This window comes from Clytia hemisphaerica, unplaced genomic scaffold (assembly GCF_902728285.1).
Source record: "Clytia hemisphaerica strain Z4C2 unplaced genomic scaffold, Clytia hemisphaerica genome assembly, whole genome shotgun sequence".
In the NCBI taxonomy this organism is placed as follows: domain Eukaryota; kingdom Metazoa; phylum Cnidaria; class Hydrozoa; order Leptothecata; family Clytiidae; genus Clytia; species Clytia hemisphaerica.
Genome location: NW_027103414.1, coordinates 1,319,028 through 1,333,496, shown reverse-complemented (window position 1 = coordinate 1,333,496; position 14,469 = coordinate 1,319,028). Strand labels below are relative to the sequence as shown.

The window sequence follows — 14,469 nt, the reverse complement described above, 5'->3', positions numbered from 1 at the left end:
CTTAGGGTCGACTAAGTTTTGGCCGATAAGGTAGACAGCTCCAGGCTTTTAGGCCTCATTCTTGAAGAGTCTGAGTTTTACACTCAAAACGAAGGAAAATATGACGTCGTCTAGAATACAGTCAATGCTTTGAATAAATTATCAGCATTCGAAGTAATATCAGAGAAGTCAAATAAATCAAATTACTCGGGAGACTAATTCTAACTATTATTTATTTAGATCAAGTAAACCAGGGTTCTCCGATTGCAGTTTAAAGTATTTCGCCAAAAAGGATTACGCGTGTCTATCAAATTATCCAAAATCAGTAAGTCTCGTCCAAATCAAAAACATCAAAACAAAGTACACAACTAGAGGTAGAGCCTGAACCTTTCGTCATGTCAAAAAGTCCCAAAAACCCTGAAAACACTTTGTCTGAAACACTTTTTCTGAACCTTTCGTGATTTGTCGGGTGTTTTTGGCAAAAACTTTTTCTCAAAAACACCTCACCTCCCGAAGTGATGTGTTTTAAGCATTTCTTTTGTTTCTGGGATTTCCATAAATCAACTATCAATTTTCTCCACAAAATCCAAGGCAAAATGCATTACCTCAAACACCGGCAAGTTTCTGAACCATTCAGTCTTTTCTCTGGTGTTCAAGGTGTTTTTCAAGGACGATTTTGAAGCTCTTGCAGTGTCTTGTCTGAACCAATCAGATAAAAATCGACATGAAAGGTTCAGACTCCTAATGTATACAGCCCACAGTTTTGTGCTTCCTCTGATACACTTTAATTGCATTAAAACCAAAAAGGAGTATGAGTTATGCCAGTGAAACGACGTACTCAGCACTGGTGTGCTTCCTCATTCTCTCAAATAAGCAAAACAAAGAAAGTCTACTTGCTCCCAGCTGGCACACAACGTTGTTTCAACGTTTATCTAATGTTCATAACGTCCATATAACGTTAGATGAACGTTGAAACAACGTTGTGTGCCAGCTAGGTTGGTTCTGACACAAAGGAATCTGCTTGATGGTTCTGACTGTAACCGTTTTTGATTTATTTAAATTTTGATGCGGAGACGATAGATTATCATTATCTCTTTACACATAGACTGTAGTAGCAGTATGTGGCAATGGAATCATCGAAGGGAACGAAGAATGTGACTGCGGAACACCCGAGGTATACAGAATTTGATATAACACGCTTCATATTGTGAAACATTTTGGATCCAGTCAGGATCGGCAGGACAACAATTCACCGAATCAAAAATCAAATGGAGCCTAATTCTAACTAGACGTTTTTACATCACTTGTGTCATTCTTGTTAATGTTTTGACGGGATCTGAGATTTAGTTCGAATTAAAGAAAGGTTCGGATAATAGAAGCTCGAATTAACGAAAGCCACTGTAATTAGACGTATATGTGCTGAGAACAAGAGATATACTAGATTGGGCCGAAATTGGGAAGATAGTAACCTCCAGGCTCCACCCTAGAGACCCTAGAGTATCCTAGATTGAGAAAAAAAATATAACTTATAGTTTACATAACAAAGGAAGAAGTAGCCAACAAATTTCAGTTTCCTTGCAAAAAAACATTGACCAAGCATCTTATTTTAGCAGACCTATTAAAAAATTTCCAGACTTAACGATACGATATAAATATGAATATTTCTTTCTCTATTCAGATGTGTTCAAAGATCGATCCGTGTTGTCAACCACACCATTGTCGACTCAAAGCACATGCGCAGTGCAGCTATCAAAACTCACCCACGTGCTGTAGTCAAAAGTGCCTGGTAGGATGCTTTTTATAACAACTTACTTTACTTCAATTTGAAATTTATAAGAATAACGTTGCAATTATTGCCTCTATTCAGTGAAATATCATTAGTTCTAACTAGACGGTTCCCGTCGTCGCAAACGCCGGTTAACGGTTTTGCTTGCACATCAAAAGCCTTTAAAATACTATAATGTGGGTTAATTCCTGACATAGTTTTGGCTTAAAATGCCGCCGAATACAATAATAAAAATTATACTTCTAAACTTTCTACATTAGTCAAAATTTTGTGTCTGTAACCCTCGATGATATGTCTTTTTAAGATAACGGAAGTTTGTGTTCAATGAAATGCCATAGTGACCCTGTCAAAATTATCGAGGGTACCCGTCGTTGCAGACGCCCAAAGGTGTCTGAGTTGATGAGAGGGTTGCTTCTAGGAAAGAAAAAGCCTTAGTTGTGAAGGAGAGGCTCGCGCTTTGCGATTGAGCACTGAAGGTTTTTCCGTTTGTTGGCTTCACATGCGGACAGCTTAAGACCGACGCATATGCAATGCAACCAACATTGAAACCTTTTTAAATAATGTTAGACGAAGTTTAATCATCAAACAACAATGTTGGATTTCGTTGCGTGTGTTGATATAAAATAATTCGAAATCGTGCAACAAAAATGCCACACCTTTTTATTTGAAACTTTGTGACGTCACAGTAGTTTTTCATGAAATTGACGTCAGAACTTTTTTCGTTTACAAATAGCAGTGTCGAGTCTTCTCTATCCGAGTTTTCTACGCTTGTCAAACTTAGCGCGAGACTTTTTGTATCGAAGGAGGATAGGTTTTCCAGCCGCGGCGTTCAAATTTTAGAAACCTTAATATGTTACTGGGCTAGCGTTACAGACATTTTTCATAAACTCATTTAGTATATTAAGATATTGAAACCCTCGGGGGGTTGGCGTGATGGCGTGATGCCAAATAATGCATTACTTCGGCCATGCTTAGCTTTCCTGATTTTTATGATCGAACATTTTGACATGATGGCGTTACTAAAGGGCGGTGGGGAGGGGCTCTTTTAGCCATAAGGATTCCATGAGCCTTAACCCCTTCCCAGTACTTGTTAAGTTCATTTAACGGGCGTTGTCATTGCAAAAAATTGACGGAAGCATTTTGTTTGTTTTAAATTTTCAGTTTAAATGTTAAACTTCAATTCTACTTCTTGTCAATTTTCTCTTTTCAGTTCAAAAAGCAAGGCGAACTATGTCGCTCATCCGAGAGTAATTGTGATCTTCCAGAGTTTTGTACAGGTGACTCAGCAAAAGTAAGTAAACATAGAATTTTTAGGTGGATAAATTTTGGCGATCGGCCAGAATACGATTTTTGGTGGGGATTTAATTTGGCGAATTGGAAATTTTGTTACACTGAAATATACTAAAAAGTTGTGATTTTTCACATAATTCTCTTTTTGTTAAATTTTGCGGGGATTTAATTTGGCGAATTGCCGAATTTGGAAATTTTGGCGAGGATTTAATTTGGCAAATTTTGGCCAAATTTTGGCCAAATTCGCCAAATTTAATCCCCGCCAAAATTTATCCACTTAAGGTAGATTAGGGGTTTTATCAATGTTTACGCGATCAAAATAAATGCTTACATTTAAGGTAGAAGTTTTTGGCGAGAAGAAGTTTTGCCGAATTTCCTTAAAAATTTGTACGAAAATTTGAAAATTTATCCGTTTGCCAAAACTTATTCTTGTAAGATAAACAAATTTCAATAATTATATCTGTTAAAATATTGATTATCTCCTTGCTTTTTAGTGTCCAAAAGACGAAGTTATGAGAGATGGATCAAGTTGTGGTGATAGCAAAAAGGTTTCACTGGAAGATTTCCTCTCTCTTTCATTGACCATTCTGTGTTTCAACAAAATTCTCTGCTACTAATATACCACTGTTCATCAAATATCAAAATAACTTCATAAACATATAGCTAAAATCTTGAACTTGAAAACGGCCCTGGCCGAAACATGTTGGGAATTCCTAGCATCTAATGGTATTTTCGTCTCGATCCTCCGTCCAATATATAGCCTAAATCTTGATTTAGGGCCATTCCAACATAGTACTCATAGTGGCTATGGGTTCGAGTAGTGGTTATTAGATTTGAATCAGAAAATCGAGGGAGTAATAACGGTTTGTAACTGATACGAACTAATCACAGAGCTCATTAAAAACTGCACCTGGATGATTTTCGTCGAGGTTGGGACGGGTGGATTTATTTAACTCAATATCCCTACATATTTCGTTTATTTTTCTTCATTTCAATAGCTGATAGCCGGTACAGAGGAACGATATAAAGGTCACCTCAGTCAACTCTCACCACGTGTCTATGGCAGATATTTCAAATTTATCCCCAAATATTGGGGCAAAAAAGATTACCCATGCATGGCAATTGAAATGTTTGGTTGCGGAAAAGATGATGGTTAGTGGATTTATTACGTTGGGGATGTTTGCAAAAATGAAATTTCCGTGAAAATGTTTTTTTTAGAAGATTTGAAAAAATCAGTTATCGGTTATGTATATTGTAACGGAAAATGAGGCTTTTAACTTTCGAGGAAGTTCTCTAGTGTCCCAGGACGTCTGTATCGTTCCTTAAAACTGAAAGCTATATTTCATTTGTATTAAAAGTCGCTTGTGATGGCAAAATGTCATAAGACTTTACCCTTTATTTTTTTCGCAGATCAATTCGTCACACCTACACCAATCACTACCAAAGCCTTATACTACCACTCACCAATGTGTATCAAACTTAAGGCTATAGACACATGTCAACACGTTGCAGATGGTACACTTCTCATATACAAAACAACAGAACACCACGATTGCAATCATGAACATATGTTATTTGTTCATGGTGTGGATGGTACTTTAACTCATCACTGTAGTCAGAAGAGAGTGTGTCCCAATGATAAAGGACAGTTGGTCGTTTCAAGTCAATGTGAACTTGAAGTTTCAAAATTTACAAGAACAAAGGTAAGAATACCCTTTTTTTATAAAAACGAATCATATAACGAAAAGGCTTCGATATGGCCAGAATATTAAGAACAACTTAAAAACAATTTAAGACTTTTCGGACTCTAAAACACCTATGTTTAAAAAAAAGAACTTTAAGAACATTTTAGGCTTAAAACTCAAAAAGTTAAGAACATTCGACGGCAAACGTTAATGATTAATGTATCTATCTATCCAAGGCTATCATCATCATCCCTTCGTCGGGGAAAATGTCGTCGGGGAAAATGTCGTCGGGGAAAAATATTCGTCACTTGGCCAAAATTTCGTCACTTTTCCCCGACGAAGTTTTCCCCGATAAGGTATATTTTCGAAAAACGGGTTCACTACAACAAGGTCTTCATAAATTTGCGGAAGGTGAAAAAAAATTGGCAGTCCGTACGTTTACTCTTAGGTTCCAAATAAACCCCCCCCCCCGCTTGTTAATTGTTCAAAAAAATTTCAAACCCCCCTGGACCTTATTAGGAACCCCCCCGTCTATTAATTTTTAAGATTATTTTCAGCTTTCAAAGAGAAGGCCCCTTATTTTTCTCTAAATAGCGTGATTTTAGCCTATAATTACCTTATTTTTGGGTTTTTAGAAGTACAATTTCCAAACCCCCCGGCATTTAGGTCACCCCCCCCGTTTATTTGGAACTTAAGAGTACACCTTTTCAATCTTCATTTTCAAATTCAGAAGATTCTTCAAAATACATCAAACGCACTAAAAATGATCTTACCTCCAAAGAGATATTAGTTTTAATTATATCAAGGAATCTGGGAATAAAGCACAAGATATATTTATACGGAGAAAGATATATATTGTAAGATAAGAAAAGACCCGGTGTTGAAATTTTTATCAAAAATTATTTACGAAAGTTTTTTTTTAGCTTTTTGTAGTGTTTTTATTGTTTTTGTGTTCATTGGAATCTTGCGATTCTGCGTTTCATGAATTTGTTTGCTGTATGTCTCATGCTTTCGCCTTTTGGTGGCTGTGGAATACGGCCTTGTATTTGTCCTTGTAGTGGTTGTGTTTGTTGGATGTTTGGCAGTCGTGGAATTCTAGAGCCAGTTTGTTTGATGGATTGTTTTGGTTGAGTTGGTGGTTGAGGAATCCTTGGCAATGCTAAGGTTTGAGGAGCTTGGTTTTGTGGAGCAATACAGCTTTGGCGAACTTGGTTTTGTGAAGCAACACAGCTCCGGCGAATCTGGTTTTGTGGAGAGGTGGATTGAATCAGATCTCTTTGTTGAGGGATAGATGGTAAAACTGGAGTTTTATTCAACTCTTGGCGAACGTCTTGTTGTTTTGGTGCACCACGTAGACGAACTGTCGGATCACGTAAACGGAAAATATCTTTGTTCAAAAGGCTTGGTTTGACGATTCCTTTGATGGATGTACGTTTGATGGCAAGTTCGTATTCAGAATGTATGTATTGTTGTGGTTCAGCAACATTTGGCTGGCGTTTGACGACTCTGTTTTGAACAGGTGGCAAAACAGTGGCCTTGTTGAATTCGTTTCGTCTTGGTTTAGATTTCCCATAACCAGTAGATCCAATATTGTTGTAAGATTTGACTTTCTCGTTGAAGATTTTAACTTTGGATTCAGGAGCAGCTCTCTTGGCTGAAAAGACGTGAGTTGGGATTGGTGGTAATCCCTTTGGAGCGACAGCTTCCGGCATGACAGCTCTTTGTGGTTTTCGAATCACAGAACGGTTATCATAGTACGTCTGCTCATCGTCAAACTCGTTTTCATTTTCGTATTCTTCATATTCTTCGTAGGCTCGTTGATCTTCAAAAAATGATGAGTCATCATCTTCATCATGTGGTGTGTATCTCATAACGTGTTCTGGTGACGTCACTTTCCTTTGTTCGACATCCACTGGTGTTCTTCGTTGGTAAGAAACTGGAGAGTGAACTACTCGGCCTTTTACTTCGGGAGAGTGTACAACTTGTCCTTCTGCTTTGGGAGAGTAAACAACTCGTCCTTCTGCTACGGGAGAACGAACAACTTGTCGTTTTGCTTTGGCAGAGTGAACAACTCGTCCTTCTGCTTCGGGAGAGTGTACAACTCGTCCTTCTGCCTCGGGAGAACGAACAACTTGTCCTATTGCTTTGGCAGAGTGTACAACTCGTCCTTCTGCTTCGGGAGAACAAACAACTTGTCCTATTGCTTTGGCAGAGTGTACCACTCGTCCTTCTGCTACGGGAGAGTGAACAACTCGTCTTTCTGCTTCGGGATAGTTAACAACTCGTATTTCTGCTACGGGAGAACGAACAACTTGTTCTTTTGCTTTGGCAGAGTGAACAACTCGTCTTTCTGCTTTGAGAGAGTGAAAAACTCGATCTTCAGGAGAGTTAAGAAATTGAGATGTATCATCGTCATTTTCTCCATCGATTTTCCCAAACAACTCATCCATAAGATTTTTGTAATCTTCAATTTTCGATTCTTGAATCAATGAATATTTCTGCAATTCAACGAATCTGACAAGAAAGAGAAAGATGTTGTTAATTTAATAACATCAATTTTAAGACATTGATTTGATGCCATCACTTGCAAATGAGGTTAATAAGGTTTCTTTGCGATCACTACAAGGAGATTTTGAATTTAAACCCCGGAATTTAAGATGTAGCCGCCTTTAACTTCACCGGTTCCCTTATGGAGAGGTATATTAAAAGCATGAAAATGAAAGATATTTCCTCCCAAACGTTCCTCACCTGTGTTTAAGATAAGTGTACATTTTCTTCAAAACGTCAACATCCTCAACATCATCCAATCGTTCATCAAGTAACACCAAATTATCGATGTAAACAAACTGATGACCGTGAAAATTCTCCCGCAAATATTTCGACTCTGATGAAATGTTGAACATGTTGCTCAAAAGTTTCTTCTCGACTGAAGACATTTGCTTGAAGTCATTTTTTTTCAATTGTTTGATTCGATGAATTGATTGGTCAACATCACTCTCCAATTCTGTGACATAGTTGTAAAGTTCGTTGTATCTGAAGTTATAATTTTAGTTCTTTATAGTTCAATAAAGTCAGAAGAGCTTACACTCAAACAAGAACATGCGAAGGCTGCCTTTTGGTCTTGACAGGCCAAAGAAGCCTCGTAACGGTTTATACTAACCCTTTATTAAACGGTTTTCTGAAATATTTGTCGACTTTTGCTTACCTAGATTGGAGATATCTGAATCCGCTTTTCATTTCGTTCGGATTTTCCATGATATCCAGAAAGTTGACATCATTGTTGATTCTATTCTTGTAAATACTTTGACTGAATCGGAAGAAGTCTGTGTATTCAACAGAATCATTCATTTGTTTGTGTAGATCAGCCCACGTGTCTTTGCAATCAAAGGGTTGCATAATGGAGCGTTGTTTGTGTTTTTGATTATCAAAAATAATTTCGTTTGAATCCATTGCTAAAGGGGATTCCATCCTTTGTTTACCAATAAAATTTTCACCGATTTCGACTCGATTCGCGCGATTCAAATCGATAATATCGATGAAATGAGTGAGAGCTTTCAGAAAGGGTCTTCACTCTTCAGAAACTAGTTCCTACCTAAAGATTTTCAAAAAGTTTGTCAATTTTTTCGCCTATTATTTTGACGTTAGATCTTGATGACGCAAATAATTTGATCAGAATATTTGTCAAATTTATTTTCTTTTTAATTTTTTTTCATTTTATCCGTAACCCAAGTGTAAATATTAAAAAATATAACATTGTATACTCCGAAAGAGTATTCTATTGTAAAAACGGCCAGGGGAGGGGCAGTGGGTTTAGCAACTGACAGTATGTGCGGCGAAATAATTGCTTTTAGAATCGCACCCTTACAGTGTAGCAAAAAATTGGTGAAATTCATACCCTTACAGTACATTTTTTCTCAAATTTTTAGAGCGAAAATTTGCTAGCTTTTCTGGTTTTGCTCAAATTTCTATTCGCGTATAACAATTTTTCCTGCTGATTATGAACATATAGACCTGGAAGAGAAACTCGAACTTTTATTACGATTTTCGAATAGCATTTGCTTGAAGTTATTACACCGTAGATTTTTAATTTTCAATTTACAGATGTTAAGGGGCGTTGTGTAACTTAATCCAGTCACGGAAAAGAGCGAGGGGTGTGAGAAACGAGTTTATGTATTCGAGATAAATCGAGGAGGACGGTATAAAGCAAAGTTGACATGTCTCCAAAATCACCGTCCACTTTGCTCGACGACGGTAAAAATGTCGTCTGTTTAGGTGAGCAAAGAAGATGTAGAGCCGTACATCAACTATCGACTTTTTTTTGTATCGATTTCACTTACCGTCGCCCTCGATATCCTCCGATACATAAACTCGGTAATAGGTCAAGAGAACATCAGTTCCTTGGACTGGCAAGGTTATATTCTCCTCGTTAGTTTCAACATCGAACATGCGCAACGTACTGGTTGAGCCTAGTAGCTATCAGTAGCTTTAATTATTCAAAGCCCGATTGTAGCAAAACAAACTAACTTTAAAGCTTATTATTGAAGTCAAAAAAGATATAATCCTTTATTTAATAAAGATCAGTCAATTCCAAAAAAGATTATAGCAGTAAACATTTCGATTTCGATGCTAGTTTTAAGTGTATAAAATCCGAGCTGAAAGAATATGCGACGGAGAAAACCAAAATGAATGGCTGGTATACTTTCGGGAAATTTACATGTAACTCCAAATTTAAAATCAATGTTACTCAGAACCTTAAGAGAACTTATTTTCCCAAGAACTAAGATATCTTTGAATAGCCAAAATCCAAAATTTTTTTTGAAGTCTCCAGGCTGCCCCAAAGTTTCAGCCTCGCTTTGACGAAAAACTCGTAGCCAGGCCCCGAACATCAAATTCATTGAAAAATGAAAAAAAAAATATCCCCAGATATTCAACCAAGGAACAAGTGTGCCAAATTTCAGCCAAATCCGACTATTTTTGAAGTCTCCAGGTTGCCTCGTTTTGGCCTCGTTTTGGCGAAAAACTCGTCCCAGGCCCCAAAAATCTAAATTTTTGGAAAATGAAAAAAAAACACCGCCAGATATTCACTCAAGGAATAAGTCTGACAAATTTCAGTCAAATCCGACAATTTTTGAAGTCTCCGGGCTGCCCAAAGTTTTGGGACATACACACAGACATTCTCAGATTCTAGCTCAACTGAAGTTGAGAATTAAGAGCAATGTTTGAAAAGGTACAAACTACCAATTTTTTGGAGGAGACTTTAGCTCAAGTAAAATGGCATCATGTGTAACGTTTATCTTTCCATCTTAACACAGCACCCACTCCTCTCATAGAAAAAATCTCTGAAACATGTCCAGAGTAACAAGTGTGCACTGTCAGAAGACCATTGGCCGCATTCGAACGACATAATGGCATTGCGTGGAATATGTGATGAAGTCGAAACAAAAAGAACTGAACTGATTTTCCTGAACACTGGTAAGCATTAGATTATCAAACATCATGTAAATTCGTACATTACACGTTTTTTCTTATAAGAACAAACTATAAAAGAACATAAGGCTTCGATGGCCAACGTTTTAAGGCTTTGGGGACTTAGAAAAACGCACAAAATACCCACAAAATGGCGAAACTAAGAAAATGTTAAGAACATTTTTAGGCTTAAATCTGTAAAAGTTAACATCCGAAGGCTTCAAAAATTTTGGATGTTCTTATAAAAAATGTATACATTATCTATTGCTAGAGACAAGATATTAAACAAGTAGACGCGGCCCTGTTTACTGACAGATACGTATACATACCCCTGTCATTCTGACCATACACCTTTGTCTCTACTACTGAATGTCATGATGTCTGGCTTTTCCTTACAGAGGATGCCCAGTTCTGCATTGAGCAGTCTATGAGTCGTTTCGTTAGAACCGCCTTACGCTGAAGTTGCGAGACACTGACACACGTGTTCGGGTCAAGTGCGTTAATCCGACGTAAACCACTAGAGGACAAGGCTTGCGCACTCTCGCCTCATCCAGAATGCATTGTGAAAATGATACCTAGCACAGTCACCGACAAGCTTCTTGAGTTTCTGTCTACCCAATTCCCTTCACATGGCATGGGTTTTCCCGGGCGAAGGTACATTCACATGCCAAGTGAATCACAGCACCGAGTGGAAATTGAACCTACACTACAGCGCCTCGTGTCATATAAGAATACAAACTTCGGTCTAAACTAAAAATTAGAAAACACACCCCTTTCCACTAACAGGAATTCTTGGGTCCAATATAGCCCAATAAACCCCAAGAGAAATATTTTTTTCCTTTTCATATTAGACTGCGTATTACCGATGAATTTTACCAACGGGAAATTACCTGATACAGCATTCACATCAAAAACACACATGGGAATACATAGTGCACACGAAGCCAGATACTCTAGGCGAACATGGTGTGGAGAATCAAAAAAAGATGAAACATGGCTTCAAGTTGATTTGGGAAAGGTAGAGATTGTTACTAAACACATATCAACCCTTAACGGCGCGGTCAGCTTTTAAGGGGTCTGGTGAGGAATTTACAAGGAAATGACATCAAAATTAATTCTCTATTCATGATATGCATCACTGGAGAGTCTGAGAACTTCCAACCAATACGTCACTTAGAAAATAGAAAATTTTGAAAATTTTGAAATTTTTTGGAAGGCTCTCCAGTGGTGCATATCATATCAAATGCAACGACTTCAGACATTTTGACGTCATTCCTTGCTGTAAACTCGAATCCAGTCTCACCACGCTTTAAAGGAAAAAGGTTGTTTGAAAGGAATTAATCTTAACATGACAAAACTAACTGTCACGGGGGTTTGGGGGTACCGGGTGATGAAAAAAAATTACAAGCTCTTATCCTCTTAAAATCTAATCACTCGTTAAATTCAATTGCAATGGAGTCTCCATAACTCGAACACGCACGGGAACAAATATTTGTTTGAGTTAAAGAAATTTCAAGTCCATAACTTCACAAAGCATTGTTAACTGAAGGGACGAGAAAACTTTTTCGAGTTTTTTCTTTTTCGACAGGAGGTGAAGGTCTCATCCATCATTGTGAAAGGTTGTTACTTTGGATTCGTCATGTCATATTATTTGATGTTCTCCAACGATGGTGTCCATTGGGATGCTTACAAAGAATCACACGCTACTTCATGGAAGGTAAGGCCTCTCTCTAATTCGACCAGCTTGTCTTGGAAGCTTTTCTTATGTATTAATTCTCATTTACCAAGCAGTTTATCGAATTGTAAATACCAACACCAAAAAAGTCTTATCTGGAAAGGTCTTTTATAATATAAATCAAATCCAATTTATCAAATGCAATACCAATACATTATCGAAATCTCATTATCTCTCTGGTGGGCTCTTCTCAAAGCTACTCCTGTTATAACCTTAGAGCATGAATTCTGCATCTCTTGTTTTAGGACATGAACAGTTTTTGTTACCGAGGGAATTGCATCAAAACATACGACCATCAATGTCAACAACTATGGTCTGCAGGTAACTTCCTTAACAAACAAAAATAGTTTTAGAACGTACTCAAATGGTCTGGTGATGTGATGAGTCAGTCTATCACGAGTTGTGGAATTCGGCTTAAAACCATATCTATCATAGAAAGCTGAAGAGACTGGATCCAATGTAAACAGACAGAAGATGATCAGTCTTAAGTTGACCAGAGGAAAGATGTAAAGAGATGGAAAAACAGCTTCTTGAAAACAATGGAAAAACGGCTCGTCATATACCAGGTCTCTTGCCCTTAAGGGAGTTTATGTCGAGTAAATAGGTTTCTTTTGTTGTCGCTATAAAAAATCTGCATAATTAGCGTGTTGTGACAAAATTCTTTTGTTTCAAGACTGATTATGCGCAAACTTTTAGGGCTTATATTTTGGGTACACCTCTCCTATACGAGAAGGTACCTATATCTTCTTGCTCAGAATTTCCTAGCGATTCTACCAATATAACTGCAACATGACCGCACCATAATATGGAAAGCTAGAGCTCGAGAAAATTATAACTTTATCTTGATTTTACTTGACTTCTGACAGTTTTACAAGAACCAATTTAATATCATTGCGTTAAGAATTTCTTTTGCTATACATTGGTAAAAATATTGCTCCTTATTCTTAAAAATTGAACTAGTAATCGGCAAAAAAGGAAAAACAAATTTTCATTTTTATCGTCAAATCATGTAGAAACCGTCCGATTTGTATGGCGAGCCGTCTTTTCTGGACTTTCATTAATGACCTAATCAACGTTTTTACAATAGAATTTTCAATAGAAGTGATCGTTGAACTTTGAGTAATCAGAATAGCTGTTTTTCCATCTCCTTACATTCCTCTGAGTTGATCGATTCTGACTTGAATTTGATTTGCCATTGCCTGAAATGCTTTTTTGAATTTGCAAAATTTAGACGGATTTAACTTTGCGTTTGGAAATTTCGAAACACAAAATTCAGGAAATTGAATGTAAAGTACATTAAAAAGGTGTGATAACATATAAAATCATAATTAGCGGGGATTTAATTCGTCAAGTTTGAACATTCAATTTTAGCATCAAAGAAAGCAAAGGAGCCATGTTGGAAAGAAATGAACGTGAAAAATGAAACCTTTGGTACCTGTGATCCATTCAAACATGAATACTGTAAAGAAAGGTATGCTTTAGGGCCGGTCTCCACTTGCACGCACTGCGATCGCACTTTATCTAGCAAAGCTTCCACGCTATTGGTCAAAAGAAAAATGAAGCAATTCCATTGGCGCGATCTGACGGAACGGTTGAAAAAAAGTTGAAATGTATTCAACTATTTTTTCGAGCGCGCGCTAATTTTTATGACGTAACGGTAAAAGATTTCTGATTTACCGTCGCCCTTAGTCAGTCAGGTTCTAGAAAAATCAAGAGCTAACCGTCTTCGTCATAGAAAACACCGGTACACTGCACTCGCTAAGCAGGAAAATAAATAGAGCTTACTTTATCATACTGGATAAATCGACCCACTAACACTCTACTAATAATCATATAACCTCTGTTATCACAACTCCTGATATGCATGACCGGCTATCATCCAGATGACTTGTATCATTTTGTGATCCGTCCTACTATGATGCTTGTCTCATCTTGATGACATTATTAAAGATAAATTGACTACCTTATGATAATTTAATCTTCTCTTCACTTAAATATATTTATGGATATCACGAGGCTTCTAAAACCTTCATCCCAGACCATTCCGTAGTAAAGATTTTAATCCTACCTAATATTCAATTTTGCACAGAGATATGTATTGTGGTCAAATACAGTGTGAATCAAAATATCAAGTACCTTATTATGTTAATTATGGCTCCAGTTACACCACTCAAATGATCAATTCTTCAAAGTGCAGGTAATTTAAGATGTATTTCCTTATGTGTCAAATCTCCCCTTGAATGACTAAAGAAAGCCTGAAAAGGAAAGCAAAATTTCTTATCAAGTTAAATTCAGATTTCCAAAAGGGGAATTACAAATTTCTTTGCAACTTACTTATAACGAAATCGCTGATATAATGAATGTTTCGGTAATGACATGAAAAAAATACAATAAAATCAAAACTTCTTCATAACGCTATTTTTTCTTTTTTTTTGAAGTGCGGCATCGATTATGAAAAGTGAACAATCAGGATTTGGGATGGTGTCAGATGGCACAAAATGTGGACAGGGAAAGGTAAATAGAGAAAA

The 14,469-nt window shown here is 37.1% G+C and overlaps 1 protein-coding gene across 1 annotated transcript in view; it reads left to right on the top strand.

Annotated features, from left to right (window-relative positions):
- LOC136797538 (uncharacterized) overlaps positions 1-14,469 on the top strand; it is a 37,940-nt gene that overhangs the window by 8,776 nt on the left and 14,695 nt on the right. Inside the window, exons 16-29 of the mRNA XM_067054117.1 lie at positions 220-304; positions 1,085-1,153; positions 1,658-1,765; positions 2,976-3,056; positions 3,550-3,603; positions 4,054-4,207; positions 4,466-4,758; positions 10,071-10,212; positions 11,058-11,224; positions 11,795-11,923; positions 12,187-12,262; positions 13,313-13,412; positions 14,031-14,138; positions 14,380-14,455. Coding sequence (XP_066910218.1) covers positions 220-304; positions 1,085-1,153; positions 1,658-1,765; positions 2,976-3,056; positions 3,550-3,603; positions 4,054-4,207; positions 4,466-4,758; positions 10,071-10,212; positions 11,058-11,224; positions 11,795-11,923; positions 12,187-12,262; positions 13,313-13,412; positions 14,031-14,138; positions 14,380-14,455 — 1,642 coding nt within the window. The remainder of the gene's footprint in view (positions 1-219; positions 305-1,084; positions 1,154-1,657; positions 1,766-2,975; positions 3,057-3,549; positions 3,604-4,053; positions 4,208-4,465; positions 4,759-10,070; positions 10,213-11,057; positions 11,225-11,794; positions 11,924-12,186; positions 12,263-13,312; positions 13,413-14,030; positions 14,139-14,379; positions 14,456-14,469) is intronic.